Here is a 14,728-nt window from a genome sequence, read left to right on the forward strand (position 1 = left end):
GAAAGTCTTGACAGTGGTCCACACGTCTCCTAGAAATACAGTTTGGCCATGGCCTGCAGGAATCTCTTCTTCCTCTTCTGAGCAGCCAGCTGCAGCACTTCCTCCGGGTTACTGGTGTTCAGCTCTGTCTGTCCGATCGCTTTTATCTGGGGGAAAAGCAAAGGGATGGGGAATTAAAGCAGCCTCTCCTTAATGGTAGACTTAGAAGATATGCAGGTTATATTTTGAGTTTTATATGTCTATGATGCATATAATCCCTCATTCCACAGCATTTTAAACTTCTAAATTTTAAGCAGACTAACTATATGTTGAATTGTGATCATAAAAATGCTGTTGACAGAAGTCTAAAACTCACTTTTCAATCCAATTTCACCCTGATGTGTTTTAAGCTCGCCAAATGAACGCTTCCCTGGGCTACCATCAGGTCACTGTCTATTGAATACTTAAACCACATTTTTAATAATACAAGTTTTAGATTATTTGGAGTAAAATTATTTTTACAAAAGCTGGGAACATTAAATAAACGATTTAAAAAACGAGTGGAAAGTCTGAAATGCGTCCCACAATGCTGAAAATATGTTTTTTTCCCCCATATTGATGAGGAAATAGTGAGATATATAGATAGAAAGATGGAAAAAAAACTGGCTGACTAATCAGCAGGTTTCCTCTGCTTACCGCTATTTGTCTCTTCTCTGTCTCGCCCCGTTTGTGATGAATATCTGAACGCCCAGTCAAGGAAGAACAGTGACAAACGTTGATATAGTAGTGAATGGTGGGTTTCTTTAAAGGGTTCTAGTATAATGGCCCTCAATGAGAACTTCCTCAAGTTATACCACGTTAGAATGACGCTCTGTATTTGCTCTTATGAACCAACAGAAAGGATACGTGTGAGGTACTCCAGGATGGTGACGTCCCAGATGTAGTCGTAGAACGAGTCCATTGCATCGTGACTGGTGGGAACAAAAGGAACATGTAAGAGATGTTCAGAAAAGTGCTATTGGTGCGTCTGTGTTATGACGTACCTGTTCTGTTCTTGAAGAGCTTTAAATGCCGTCATGTAGTCCACCTCTCTGAGAAACTGACAGAGAACAGCAACCTTATAAGGAAAAGAGACAAACTAGTTTAACACGGGAAAAAACAATGCGTTAAAACAATCTACAATGTGCTCATTCTGTGACTGCAGCGAGTGAAAATTAACATTTTACATGAAACTGAATGTGAACTAAAACCTGAGTATTTCTTTAAGTCACTTTGACATTTTCAGAGACGCTGCTGCAGGAAACAAACTGTTTACTTATCAAGCTATTCTACTGTAAGGACATGGAGACAGTCGTGCGAGTCGTTAGCAGCTGCGATTTATCTTAAAGGGCGACTGCATGGACCTCTGACCTGTGTGTGGCAGTTCATCATTGAACAGCACTTGATCATCCTCTTCAGGACCTGCAGACAACAGTCAGTGTTAGTACAAGATTGATTCATTTTACAATGGACTGAAACTCACAGAGACTAAAGCGTGTTACGGTTCTATCTTTTTTACATGATTGTAATTTGATCATAGAATAGGCATTATGTTGTATTTTTTTGTAATTATTCGATAATAGAAACTTAACATGGATCTGATCAAAAATGTCTGTGAGAAAGTAGTTGTAGTGTTTTCCTGTGGGACCTACCTGGTCGGAGTAGACGTCAGGAGGGACAGCTTTGGTGAAGAAGTCCGAGCACACGGCTCCGGCCTGGAGGTAAAGGTTCAGTGCGGCAGAGTATTGATTGGTCACTGCAACAACAGAGAGACGAATAAGAGGGCTTCATTTATAAACAGAATTCTGGGTAACACTGGGTTTATCCTGTCCATTCATTGTTGTAGCCAGTTCAGCAGCCTGGTGTTTGGTGATGCAGTGGTGGAATGTATCCAAATATATTTAGACGAGTACTGTAGAGTTGAGGTACCTGTACTCTACTTGAGTATCTTTGCTACTTTATACTTCTACTCCACTACATTTGAAAGGGAAATATCGTACTATTTATCAGATAATTTTGTTAAATCAGATTAATAACAATTATTATGAAATGGGCCAATTTACATAATAAGTACTTTAAGAACTTTAAGTATATTGATCCAAATAGTTTTGCTTGAGTAGAATTTTGAATGCAGGACTTTTACTTTTAACAAAGTATTTATACACTGTGGTAGTGCTGCTTTTATTTCTGTGAAATTTCTGAACTCTCTTCCACCACTTGATGTTTCCAATAGAGAGACTGTTTAAACATCACTACAAACTTAACAAAATGTACGTTAACTCAGTGATTCATGCCTTTACTGCTATTCCAGATGTTGTGAGCACAAAACATCTGGTTCTCCAAACAGTTTAATAGAAAACCAATTTAAAAAAAAAAAAAAAAAAAAAAAAAAAAAGCAAATGTTTGCTGGTGCGTTTCTCACCAAAGTAGATATCCGCCTGTGTGATGAGCCACGACTGGTTATTAGGATTCAGAGTGAGGGCGTAAGACACCAGCTCTTTGACTGTCACAGCCACAGCTTCCACGTCTACGGCCTGTATGCTGCTCCACACACACACACACACACACACACACACACACACACACACACACACACACACACACACACAAACACCATCGTCACATTTACTGGCTTAGTTTGAGAAATCTTTTAACAAAAAATGTTTCTTACTTTGGAAGAGTGGATGGCCAGATGGAGAGATGTTCTGCCGTCACTTCGTTTACAATATCGTCCTAAAGAGAGACAGATTGTCAAGACTTAAACGGCAGCAAAACCTACTATCATACTGTGGTATGTGTGCACCCACTGTGTGGTAGGAGGGTTATTCCTTCTACCACACAACCTATGTGAGGCTCTACAGTGTGCCATCAGTGTGCAAAATTCAACAATATAACAGCTCAAATTAGAGACCTACCCGCACTATGCTGTGGAGCCTCACAAACAGTGAGATGAGGGTTGTCAGCACCAACGGCTCCTGTTAAATGTAACAATAAACTTGTTACTTTTGCATCAATAGCACCTCATAAATGTAATACATCCACTGTGGGATTAAGTTTTGTTTAATAAATACTTACTCTGAGTTTCTTGACAAAAGTGATGAATTTGCTCCTACATGGGTTAGAAAATGAAAATACACCAAAATGAGTGTGACTCTTTCGCCTGTGTGTGTTTATATACAGTGTACAACTGCTCTGCATCATTCTTAAAATCTGAAGTAGTAGGGATGTTTGTGAGCATACCGGTACAAGATGCCCATGGAGGACTCTCTGTGTTTGATGAGGCCCACTCTGCCGTCGTTGTTCCTCTTGTGCTGGATGGACATGCTGCAGATCTGCACCACCACGTCCCACAGCTCCTTGGCCGTGCGCCGACACTCTTTAGGACCCGGGAGCTCTTTGCACGTTGACGCCAGGAGCTGACCGAGCTGTCGGGAGGAAACGGATGGGAGGGTGAATTTGACTGACCGTTCAAACTCAACCAAGAGCCAATGTTTCCAAATGGTACCAAATATGTCCAAATTAATTGTGGGAACAGTTGATTAAAATTATGCAAAAATGTTTTTATTGTTCTAGAATATTTCTGCAGTGGCATTAGATGGCACTTTGAATTTGTCTCAATATACCAATCAAGTGGCTTAAAACTACAACAACTGATTTTTTTGGGCCAATTGCGGGCAGCACAAAAAGCTGTACGCACATTAACAAGATATCACCTTAAAAAGTCGTGATCGTAAACAGTTACCTACTTACACATCGAGCACACCTGGAGCTACATTATTAATTCATTTCCGTCCACCTGAGAAATGTATGTCCAATATTTACTCTCCTTTAACTCTGTTTTGGAAATACCTGGCTTTTTACCTGATAAATGCTCCACTATGATCACTAGCTAACCATGTCTGTCATTTGTTGCTCGACAGGGCACAAACACATATCCATTTTTGTTGTTATTATAGAAATATTGACAGGAGCAACAAACAGATACAGGATGTTGTGCCGTGTCAGCCCTACCAGCCTAATGTGTTAAAAGCAACTTAAAAGAGGAATTAAACATGAACATTTTTATTCAAGATTTTTAAATGTCAACAAGTCTACTGCCTGAATGCGCAAAGTCATGGTAGTTTAGATATTATCTTTATTGAGATATAATCTATTATTGCAGCTGGCTAAATTGCACAATTAACTTTATTGAAAATCTTAAGATGTTAGGAAATTCATTGAGCTTATATCTGTACCATCACAGACCATACAAAGCCTTGACATTAGCCCAGTAGAGTATGTTTGTTTGTTTGTTTTGTTTGCTCCTTTGTGTTCTTTTTTGTTTTGTTTGTCTTGCCCTATGTAAAGCGTCTTTGAGTACCTAGAAAAGCGCTATATAAAATTAAAGTATTATTATTATTATTATTACTATTAAAGCTGAAGAGTAAACATTAATACAGTAGCACTAAAATCGCAGAAGGCATAAAGTGTAAGAGACTATGACAGCATCCATCTACCTGCTACAACGAGGCAGTGACAGACTCTTTTTTTACCTTGATGTACGGGTTGTTCATGACCAGAGATTGTGGCACCTGCAGAGTCAGGTAATCGTTCTCCCGCCAGTTCAACATGAAGGCGACACACTCCTCTCCTACCACCTGACGCAGCGGCAGATCTGGAGGCAAAGAGCCATGACTTAGTGCATCTGAAAAGTGTGTTCTGATGCTGTTTCCAGAGTTTAAGGTTGGTGGGAGAAGGGTTAAAACATTAGAAATAGGCTTTGGCTTTTGCACAGACTACTGTTCAATCAAAATTATGGTTTGAGCATGTGTGTTGTGTTTTTTAATTTTCAAAAATGTCCAAACTTGGTAAATTATCTCTTATTCCACTGCAGTATTTTATCTACAGAAAGCAAGTTGTGATGCTGCTCACACAGCATGTAATATCAGAGTGCATTCAAATATTTATTTTGCCAAATAATTCCAAGCATGCAGCACCAACATGGCTAGATTTACAACATATCAGACTATTTAACTTAAATAACAGGTGGGTAAACAATTCCCCTGTGTATTTCCATGTTCTCACCGTGAATCCTCATTTCCAGGTACCCTCTGACCCTGCTCACCAGGTCGGGGGGCGGCCTCTCCTTGCTGCCCTCGGCCGCCATTGCCTCGTGCGCGCGGACCTCCAGCAGCAGCATCTCGTTCAGCATCACCTGCCTCAGCTTCGGGGAGAACTCGGTGACAAGCTCAAGGCAGGCGGAGAAGAGCTGCCGAGCATGGGCGAAGTCCTGAGACGACAGGAAACGGGTATTGAACATTTCTACTTCTAACCGATTCTAACTGCTCAGAAATGTTACTGTGATAAAGCTGATGTCCTTGTACCAGGAACATTTTAATATTCGTGGCAAGCCATTTGGGATTCTTAATACTGTCAGTACAGTTGGACAAGCTTATTCCACGTTTTAGAGCCACAGTGGCTCAAGAGAGAGAGCTCAAACAATCTTTTAACCGAATATTAACTTTTTCCATTTTGACGCATAATTATGAACCTGGAAACGTTTTTCCTTCCAAGTCAGTGAGCCCTCATTGTGAAATCGCACCTTTATTGATATGCAGTGGAGTCCTTTGGCCATGAGGATGTAAACCAGGTCCTTTGTCAGGTTGTCTTTAATGCCGAGGATCACATGAATGTAGTCTGGAGGAACTTCCCACTGTGCACACAAACAGAAAGTGGTATTTGAATTATTTCACTTTATACTTCACTTTATCTGACAATGAATAATGTTTTACACAATAAGTTGAGCTATTTTACATTTTGGCAAAGTGTGACTCCTAGTGAATCATGTTTATTACTCTTAATAGAGGTTTTATTATAGAAATCTAACACATTAATGACCTCTGACCTTGCTGTTGACCCTCCAGAAGGGTCGTTCGGCCATTCCGTGGAGCTCTATGAGGATCTGTCTGATCCTGCGCGGCTCCAGTAAAAGTATGAGCTGCTGCTCCAGCTGCCCGATGTTCACACTCGCTGACGCTGCGGAGGGATGAAGTTTAACACACAACAAACGCATAATCTGGATGTCGTGTAAAACCAAGAAATAAGTCCCAGTGCCGTACCTGGAATGTCGTAGAAAGAAGGCAGAGGCTTGGCGCTGAGGTTGATCGTGGCCGATCTCTTCCTCAGCTGCTCCACCAGGACCTTCCTCTCGTCCTCCTTCAAGAGCTCCATGAAGAGCTTGTGAGAGGACACCATGAACAACAGCGGCAGCTCCTCCAGGGTTTCACACAGAGTCCTGCAAGATTAGAACGGTCTCATTTAGAGATGATTTAATGATGAGGGTCTGTTAACAGAGACTACCAGCTGTAGGATCTGCTTTTTCTTTAGAATAAATTATGGTTTTAAAGTCACTTTAGCTAGTACATCAATGTGTAATAATTTCACAAAGTGACCTTGACTCAGCTTTCACTCACTTCATGAAAGTGGCCATGTTTCTTCTGGATGTCTCAGACGGACGTTCCTTCTCCAGAGAAAGTATGCACACCTGCAGGAAAAAGAATATTGGATTCAAATGTGCAGCAGCTTTAAGTTTTATTTATTCATTATGAGAAGAATACAGGTCCGTCGCTGATACACATTGGACCCCTCTAACCTCGCCACAGCTTTTACCACTTGAGAAAAGTATTTCCTCAAATCTGTCACAGTAATTTGTCTTTGCTGAATACGAGAGTCGCTGGTCTACCCACACAGTTTGTTTTTGGTTAATCTGGCTGATCAGATCTCTTCTAAAGGACTGTGTGGGCATGTAAAGACTAATGGACTGGATTGGTGAAATATGACATTTATAATCAGCAAAGATTCCCATCAAAGCTCTGTGCATTTTCAACCTGAGCAGAGGTCTAATCCGCCACAATACCTGAAAACACCGATATGGTTGCTCAGAGGCTTCGAGTCTGCAAAGACATCCTTTGTATTTTTGGACATTTACCAATTATTTGAGACACAAGAAGGTGAGAAGACAGTACCTCTAAAATGAAGTCCACCATCCTTTTACTGGGCTTGAGGAGCAGCTGCTGGAAACGCACACTGAGGACTTCCCCTTCCAAAGCGTCTCGGATGGCGTTGCAAACACACAGCTTGTAGCAGACTTCATCCAGACTCGATTCCCTGTCAGAAATGGGTTGTTGGATATGCAGATTTAAAAAAGCAACTATAAAAAAAAAAATCAATGAATGCTGTTGGATGTTGGGTTGCATTCTGCTCTCACCCTTGTTGGACTTTGTACAGGAACTCCCTGAGGACAGACCGCCTGAAGTTGTTTGGTAAACTGCGGCACACGTTGTCTTTGATGAAGGCTTCAATGACAGCCTGTCAGAGAGAGGAACACATGATATAAAGTACTGCGCATGATTTACAGCGTTGAATGCTTCCACTCAAGTCAAAGATCTTTGTGGCATCTCTTTACAGCTAAAGCATTACAACATGCCACATTACTCAGTAAGTAGTCCCAGGTGTGAGACACAAAATACAAGTATGGACGTGAAAATGAGCATGACACGTCTCCCTTAAAAGCGTCGGGTCTGACCTGGTAGCTGTGCGCCCGGATCAGGCTGTTGATCTGATTGTAGGGTGTATTCTGGGAGTCGGAGGGGTCGCAGTCTTCGGTCAAAGCTCGGCAGGCGTTGCAGTAGCCGGCCAGACGTTTCTCGTCTAGGTGCACATGGATGGTTGAGTCCAGCTGTTAAAAAATCAACATGTTAAAAAAGGAATGACTGAGATCATTACGGGACTAAAAGAAGACTAATCTGAACATTGTTAGGTAACAAATAAGTAAATCTACCTTTGTAAACAGCTCCTTTGTCTGCCTGAAGTGATCCCGGGCTTTCTTGTAGGCCGTCTGGTCTGTGCAGCCTTGCTGGAAGAAAATACCTCCCAAATCATAATGCACCTGAAACACAAAAAAGCTAATTCAGGATTTTTTTTACGTTTGACCGAAACTAAATCTTGAGTTGCAAACTTAATTTACACGTTTGCTCTTAAGATTCAATATTAAAGCATGTTTTTTTTCTTTATAGATGCTCCCCAAAGAAACCAATAAAGTGCATTATATTTTACGAAAACTTAATTAATTATGCTCTAAATCCAAATAAATCCCGGCGGGGTAACGCTTTGCTGTGCGCTGACCTGACAGTGCAGCTCATCTGCACTGATGCGAAGCCCTGCGGTCGAGGACTCCGTCTCTCCGTTGGCAGCGGCGTCTGCGGCCAGCAGATCCAGAGTCCTCAGGGTGTGGACGTAGAAGTCTCTCTTCAGCTGCAGAGCTCCTTCCAGGACGCTGATGGAGTCGGTCGCCTGCTCCTTCAGCTGGGGGCATGAAGTGATGTGAGGAGAAAGATAATTTCTTAGACAGACTAAACGAAACCAAAAACAATCAGGCATACCAACAAATATACATACATACATACATACATACATACATACATACATACATACATACATACATATACATACATATACATACATACATACATACTCACCGGCCACTTTATTAGGCACACCTGTTCAATTGCTTGTTAACACAAATAGCTAATCAGCCAATCACATGGAAGCAACTCAATGCATTTAGGCATCTAGACGTGGTTAAGACGACTTGCTGAAGTTCAAACCGAGCATCAGAATGGGGAAGAAAGGGGATTTAAGTGACTTTGAATGTGGCATGGTTGCTGGTGCCAGACGGGCTGGTCTGAGTATTTCAAAAACTGCTGATCAACTGGGATTTTCACGCACAACCATCTCTAGGGTTTACAGAGAATGGTCCGAAAAAGAGAAAATATCCAGTGAGCGGCAGTTGTGTGGACGGAAATGCCTTGTTGATGTCAGAGGAGAATGGGCAGAGTGGTTCGAGATGATAGCTGGTGGTGGTGGTGTAATGGTGTGGGGGATATTTTCTTGGCACACTTTGGGCCTGTTAGTACCAATTGAGCATCGTTTAAACGCCACGGCCTACCTGAGTATTGTTGCTGACCATGTCCATCCCTTTATGACCACAGTGTACCCATCTTCTGATGGCTACTTCCAGCAGGATAATGCACCATGTCACAAAGCTCACATCATCTCAAACTGGATTCTTGAACATGAAAATGAGTTCACTGTACTCCAATGGCCTCCACAGTCACCAGATCTCAATCCAATAGAGCACCTTTGGGATGTGGTCGAACGGGAGATTCGCATCATGGATGTGCAGCCGACAAATCCGCAGCAACTGCGTAATGCTATCATGTCAATATGGACCAAAATCTCTGAGGAATGTTTACAACACCTTGTTGGATCTATGCTACGAATAATTAAGGCAGTTCTGAAGGCAAAAGGGGGTCCAACCCGGTACTAGCAAGGTGTACCTAATAAAGTGGCCGGTGAGTGTATATAGAGCAGCGTTTAAGGATTTCAACTTCGTACTCACCACTGTTAGGATGTTTTCAGTCATCTCTTTCTCCTGCTGCACAATACTTAACCTACGAAAGGCAACAGGACAAGAACTCACTATCATCTTGATGGTTAAAAGAGAAACAGGCCAGGATGTCATTTGCATCCTCGGCATTTAACAACTGAGACATCCTCGCTCAAAAGCAACGTCAATTTGATATGAGGTATGTCACAGCAGGACAAGAACTCACTATCATCTTGATGCAGTTAAAAGCTACATTTCTATTTTTTAAACCATGTGAAACAGGGCCAGGATGTTTCAGTTTACTTGTTCTTTAAACTTCTTTAGCTGGACACAAATCAGAGGGTCTTTCTCATTTCTCCATTTGTTCCTCCTCGATTCCTTTCCTCGCCCCCTCAGGTCTATGTCCCACCCATGGGAGATGTGAGCAAAGGAGGCGAGGGAGAGAGGAGTCCAGGCAACAGGCATTTAACAACTGAGACATCCTCGCCTTGGAGCGTCATTTTAAAGCAACGTCAATTTGATATGAGGTATGTCACAGCAGATTCACAGCTGTCGATTGTTTAGTTATACCGTTGTATTTTATGATCTCTGTCAGATGAGCATAACGGTGTTAATAACTGATATTTCAAATCACAACGTGGCATTATGTGACAAATTAAGAGTGACATATATATATATATATATATATATATATATATATATATATGACTGGTGTATATTATATACACACAAACAGAGTCCTGTCTATCTATATGACAACATGAAATACAGCAAATTAGTGCTGTACTTGATGTCATGTCAGGATTACAGCAGTTGAATTAGATGTAGCCTACATTCAGTATAAAAAATATAAACATAAGTATCAGGTGAATGACATTAAGAGATGTGGTTAGATGTTGTGTAGCCTTACGAGGAGCTACACAAACTGTGAGCAGCAGAATGCTTGATTGCGCATCCCAGCATCTTAAATAAATACAAAAAGGACCGGTTACATTTGTAGTTTACAGCCGTGGTTTGAGATCATTACAGCTGTGTGTCACGCCTCTTTTATTTGTTTACGTGTGCCGAAAACACTTCCGCACTGTTTCCTCTCTCATAGCTCCTCCGGCAAGCCTCCTCAATCCTTGAGGAATCAAGATGGCACAAAATCGGGAAATGAGAAAGACCCAGAGTATGTCAACAGGAGCAGAACTTACATGTTCATCTGGTGAGGTCCCGGTTTGGTCTGTTTCTCTGGAAAGCTGCTCAGCACAATGGTTCTGATGGCCCTTTGAACGACACAAGGAGAAATGTACACGAAGACTTGTTAAAATGTCTGTCTATGCAAGCAGTTTTTTCTTTTTATCAACATTTATTCTTTGTGACTAAGGCAATCATTTCAGCCTGTGCGTCTGCCCTCAGTGAGTGTTTTCTTTGTGGATCTCACTCACCAGCGGTTGTATATGATGACAGCCATGGCCGTGGTGGGAGGCAGAGTGGACAGCTCCAGTTCCACATGTTTCACCCCTGGGGGCACTTTGCTCACACACAGGAGCTCGTTCAGTAACATATTTAATACGGGGATGGTCAAGCTGGCCGGGAAGAAGAACGAATCATTACAATGATGCTATCGTGAAGTGAAGGATTTCACAAACACATTTCTGCAACCCTGAAACCGCTTCCATTAATACAAGGTGGACAGCTTGAAAGGTTCCACTGGCATTGTCCGCATTATACGTTTAAATAGTCTTTCCCCGAAGCAAACACACTCACCCTTTCTCGAGAGCATCCAGATCCCACTTCATGTGGGCAGCTACTTCCAGGGCCAGCAGCTTCAGGGTCCGGTTCCTGCGGTTGTCCGCCGGAGGCTGCACTTGATTCTGCTCATTCACGGAGGGCTTGGACGCCTGCTCCAGGAACTGGATGATCAGCTGCACTGGTGCTGGGTCTGTGGCAGCATATAAATATATGCATCAATGAGCACACGGTACATATATTCAAGGTGTCCACTCAAGACGCTGACAAGACAAATATATCCAACCCGTTAATGCTTTTTTGCAATTATTTGTTATTTATTTTTATAGTGAACCTGCTTTTCATTAAATTGGCTCATCAGGATTTTTTTTCGGGAGATAATTTATTACATTTCCCAGAAATATTTCTGGGATACAAAAAGTGATAGCCTTTGCTCTGTGATTCTGACAAAAAAGGCACCAGAACTTGAATCATGCCTTTATGATAATGACATTTTTGATGCAGAACTTTCACTCTAGACAAAAATCACGTTCATGTTTAGCCAGTTATCGACGGGTATGAGAAAAATTCACCATGAGACAACTGAACGAAGATGTATATTCCTGTAATAGACAACTATTATGCAAAACATGAGGGTAACTGTGTCAGAGTGAAAGCATTTAGACTTCTTAGCTAATTGCAGTACTCTGCTGAAGAATGGGAGTCATAATTTTAAAAAATGATATGGGATAAAACAAAGAATCCCTTTGCCATGAACAAGGTACAACAACAAATCTTGAACAAGAGAACGAGAGTCAGTATTAACTCCGCTACCCTTGAAATTTAGTTGGCTCTTGGTTAACTGATGAAGAGACCACTACCAAGAGGCATCTCATAAAACTGTTAGTGACCTGGGTTTGACTTCTGCAGGTGTTTCTCCAGCAGGCTGTTGTCGAGGAGGAACTCAAACCAGGATGTCTGAAGGGGCGTGCTGGGCCGACTGCTGGTCACGGCAGCCACTCGGTCCGCCGACTCCATACTCATCCTCCTCTGGTAAACAGTGAGAAAGATTTGAAAATGTGTTATTATCTTCTAAGGCATCAAAGTGACCAGCAGTAGGAGCGATACAGAATTTGTCATTGGACTAAATTAGAGTTCTATGTCAGCCAAAATGTAGTGAACAAAATTATATCATATTGGAATGCAGGATCAGTTTACTCATCAGGGGGAATAATACTGAGCTTCCAAATGCAGCAGACTGTGAATTAACAGTAGTGCCTTTGTCAAGTCTGAGAAAATGACAGTAAATATGTGTTTTACATATTTTTATTATACATTTAGGTTATATATTTAAGATTCTTAATTTAAAGTTTGTTTTATTTTCATTTTCCCTTACTTTATTTATTGTGACAGTTATCCACCAAAACACTGAGGCAAATTCATCTTCATCTACCTAGCACAGCCCGAGAGATGGACAGAAAAGACATAGGGGGCTGAGGCTCCAGTTTTCAGTTCCGTCCTGTTCAGATCTGTTAAATTGCACCTTACCATCAAACTGTTTATTCATGCTCCGCACCATAGACTGTTTTCCTTTTTCGCATGTGTATATTATTAAATTTGCATCAAACTGTTAACCAGTTCCATTTATGATACTGCGTTTACTATTTATATTACACTCTAAACTTATATATTTGCATACTGCTGCACAATAATTTTCCTCTGGATAAATAAAGTTTTAGCTCATCTTGTGTGTGCAGAAACCTACTTGGGAATAAACCTGATTCTGATCAGGGTTACTTTTCAAACTAAAATTGCATTTTGCTACTAATATTTCTTGTAATGGGGTATATATATATTTTCATTAAGGTAAGGCTAATTCTATTTGTAAATATAAATAAAAATAAAACTTTCACCACTGATAAAATCCTTTATGTTTCTCACGTTTCCTTTTTAAAAATACATGGCTAGATTCAGTATATTGTCTCTACATTTATTTTTTAAATGTGTCAAGTGTTTACAGAACGACTTCCCTCGGACACTATCGACATGCTACCCAAATAGGTCGCTACTTATGTTGGGACCGTGAGAGCAGCTAGTGAGCTACTAATCAATGGTGGTTTCATTTTCTGTAGTGGCCAGGGGAGGTTTAACCAAATTAACGGCTATGTCCCGAGAGGGCGGTGTCCAGAAAGATGAGTGGGAACATGAACAAACCAAGGTGGCTCGGGGGTGCAAGTATTGTTAAAACCAAGCGCATCCCTCCACCCATTCTCTGTTGTTTGCAGTACTAATGTCGTTTTGAGCTGATATTCTAGATAACGAGATAACTTCTACAACCCGGTCTGCACTGAGAGAGACCGGTTAGCTTACCTTAACAGACCAAAATGAACAAGCAGAAGATATCTGAGATATATGTACACAAAACAAACACTCAAAATGAAAGGCTGGACCAGCGACACGAACTGTCTGACTCTCACATTATTCATTCTGCGCTTCGACATCTCGCCGCCTTATTTCCGGTTCCGGTCGGTTGTCAGGGAGACACACAGTGCGCTGTGTCTGCGCATATTTATGCTCTGAGCGAGAGAGAGATTTTTCTATTGTCGTTGCCTGTGTTGTGTCGAATACTGTATCCCCGTCGATATGTGGTTTCACCTACCTAAACATGAACCAACTAAGGAGCTTAAATCCACTTTTCACATTCATTTAGACCTCGTAAAACATCCCTTTTGAGTGGCTGTTAAAAAGCAAACATAACCGTCCACTGATAGTTCCTGGGCTATCAGAAAGACAGGTCCATGTGTTACATATCAACAGGCCTCTTCCTAGCAGAGTGAGCAGGAAAAGCACAGGTGTTACTAATTACATTAATGTTTCCGTTCTAGTAAAGAGTCCTAGTATACGATGACTGTATGACAGTGAGCCAGCATGCACACTACAAGGAACCTGAGGCCAAAGCAGCTAAATGGAAATCGGTCATCGTTAACCTTTTTATTCTATTGGGAAACTTATTTAATCATAAACAAAAGTTTTTTTTAGGTCCACAGCCCTCTTCCCTCTTTTTGGGGGGATTTAATTTAATTCAATGCTTTAGTCTCTTGCTCTTACAACAAACCACCTCATGTGAGATTGTCTGCCCTGGCCCTTATGAGTTTCACCTGTTCCTCTTTATCCCTACCCAGTCCTTGTAAGCTTTTTGTTAACAAAAAGTAAAAACATGAAAAAATGGTACATATAACTCAAAGTGACAACAAAAACGAATTGATAAAAGACAAGGGGAGCACAGAGACTCCAAAAAAACAACCTCGGACCATGACCCCGGTGTTGTGTTGTGTACTTGTTTGTGACTGGTATATGTACTTTTTTTCAGATAATTTAGGCATACTTAAGCTTAGTAAAAGTACTATGACTACACTGTGAAAATACTCCAATATAAATAAAAGACCTGCATTAAAACCTTACCCAAGTAAAAAATGTAATCAACAAAATGTACTTGAAATACTTAACTATTTGCTAGAACCAATGTATGAGTGATGTTGAACTACACACCTTAGACCCGTTTTGGTTTAT

General features: G+C 41.2%; 1 protein-coding gene across 2 annotated transcripts; it reads right to left on the reverse strand.

Annotated features, from left to right (window-relative positions):
- Positions 1–17: 17 nt before the first annotated feature.
- ints8 (integrator complex subunit 8) lies at positions 18–13,969 on the reverse strand. Of its 2 annotated transcripts, none has more exons than XM_054606029.1 (28): positions 13,636–13,969; positions 12,070–12,208; positions 11,198–11,372; positions 10,876–11,016; positions 10,642–10,713; positions 9,458–9,509; positions 8,182–8,361; positions 7,838–7,945; positions 7,583–7,735; positions 7,265–7,365; positions 7,023–7,164; positions 6,471–6,541; positions 6,117–6,292; positions 5,903–6,033; positions 5,600–5,710; positions 5,083–5,287; positions 4,551–4,672; positions 3,259–3,443; positions 3,094–3,127; positions 2,934–2,993; positions 2,690–2,751; positions 2,441–2,559; positions 1,671–1,774; positions 1,390–1,440; positions 1,023–1,096; positions 886–950; positions 676–719; positions 18–146 (listed from the first exon to the last, which is right to left on the reverse strand). In XM_054606029.1, the coding sequence occupies exons 1-28, from the start codon at positions 13,657–13,659 to the stop codon at positions 30–32; spliced, it is 3,018 nt and encodes a 1,005-aa protein (XP_054462004.1). In that variant the 5' UTR covers positions 13,660–13,969; the 3' UTR covers positions 18–29. The 2 variants fall into 2 exon arrangements, with proteins under 2 accessions (XP_054462004.1, XP_054462005.1); XM_054606030.1 differs by lacking the exon at positions 13,636–13,969 and adding an exon at positions 13,529–13,629.
- Between the last annotated feature and the right edge of the window lie 759 nt (positions 13,970–14,728).

The sequence above is a fragment of the Anoplopoma fimbria genome, chromosome 10, assembly GCF_027596085.1.
Source record: "Anoplopoma fimbria isolate UVic2021 breed Golden Eagle Sablefish chromosome 10, Afim_UVic_2022, whole genome shotgun sequence".
Classification (NCBI taxonomy): Eukaryota; Metazoa; Chordata; class Actinopteri; order Perciformes; family Anoplopomatidae; genus Anoplopoma; species Anoplopoma fimbria.

Excerpts from the sequence above, each read along its gene's own strand:
- ints8 (XM_054606029.1), bottom strand. The coding sequence starts at position 13,659 with ATGTCGAAGCGCAGAATGAATAAT. Across the intron at positions 10,714-10,875 it reads GTCATCATATACAACCGCTG|GGCCATCAGAACCATTGTGC; the intron begins GTGAGTGAGATC and ends TGTCGTTCAAAG. Across the intron at positions 3,444-4,550 it reads TGAACAACCCGTACATCAAG|CTCGGTCAGCTCCTGGCGTC; the intron begins GTAAAAAAAGAG and ends TCCTCCCGACAG.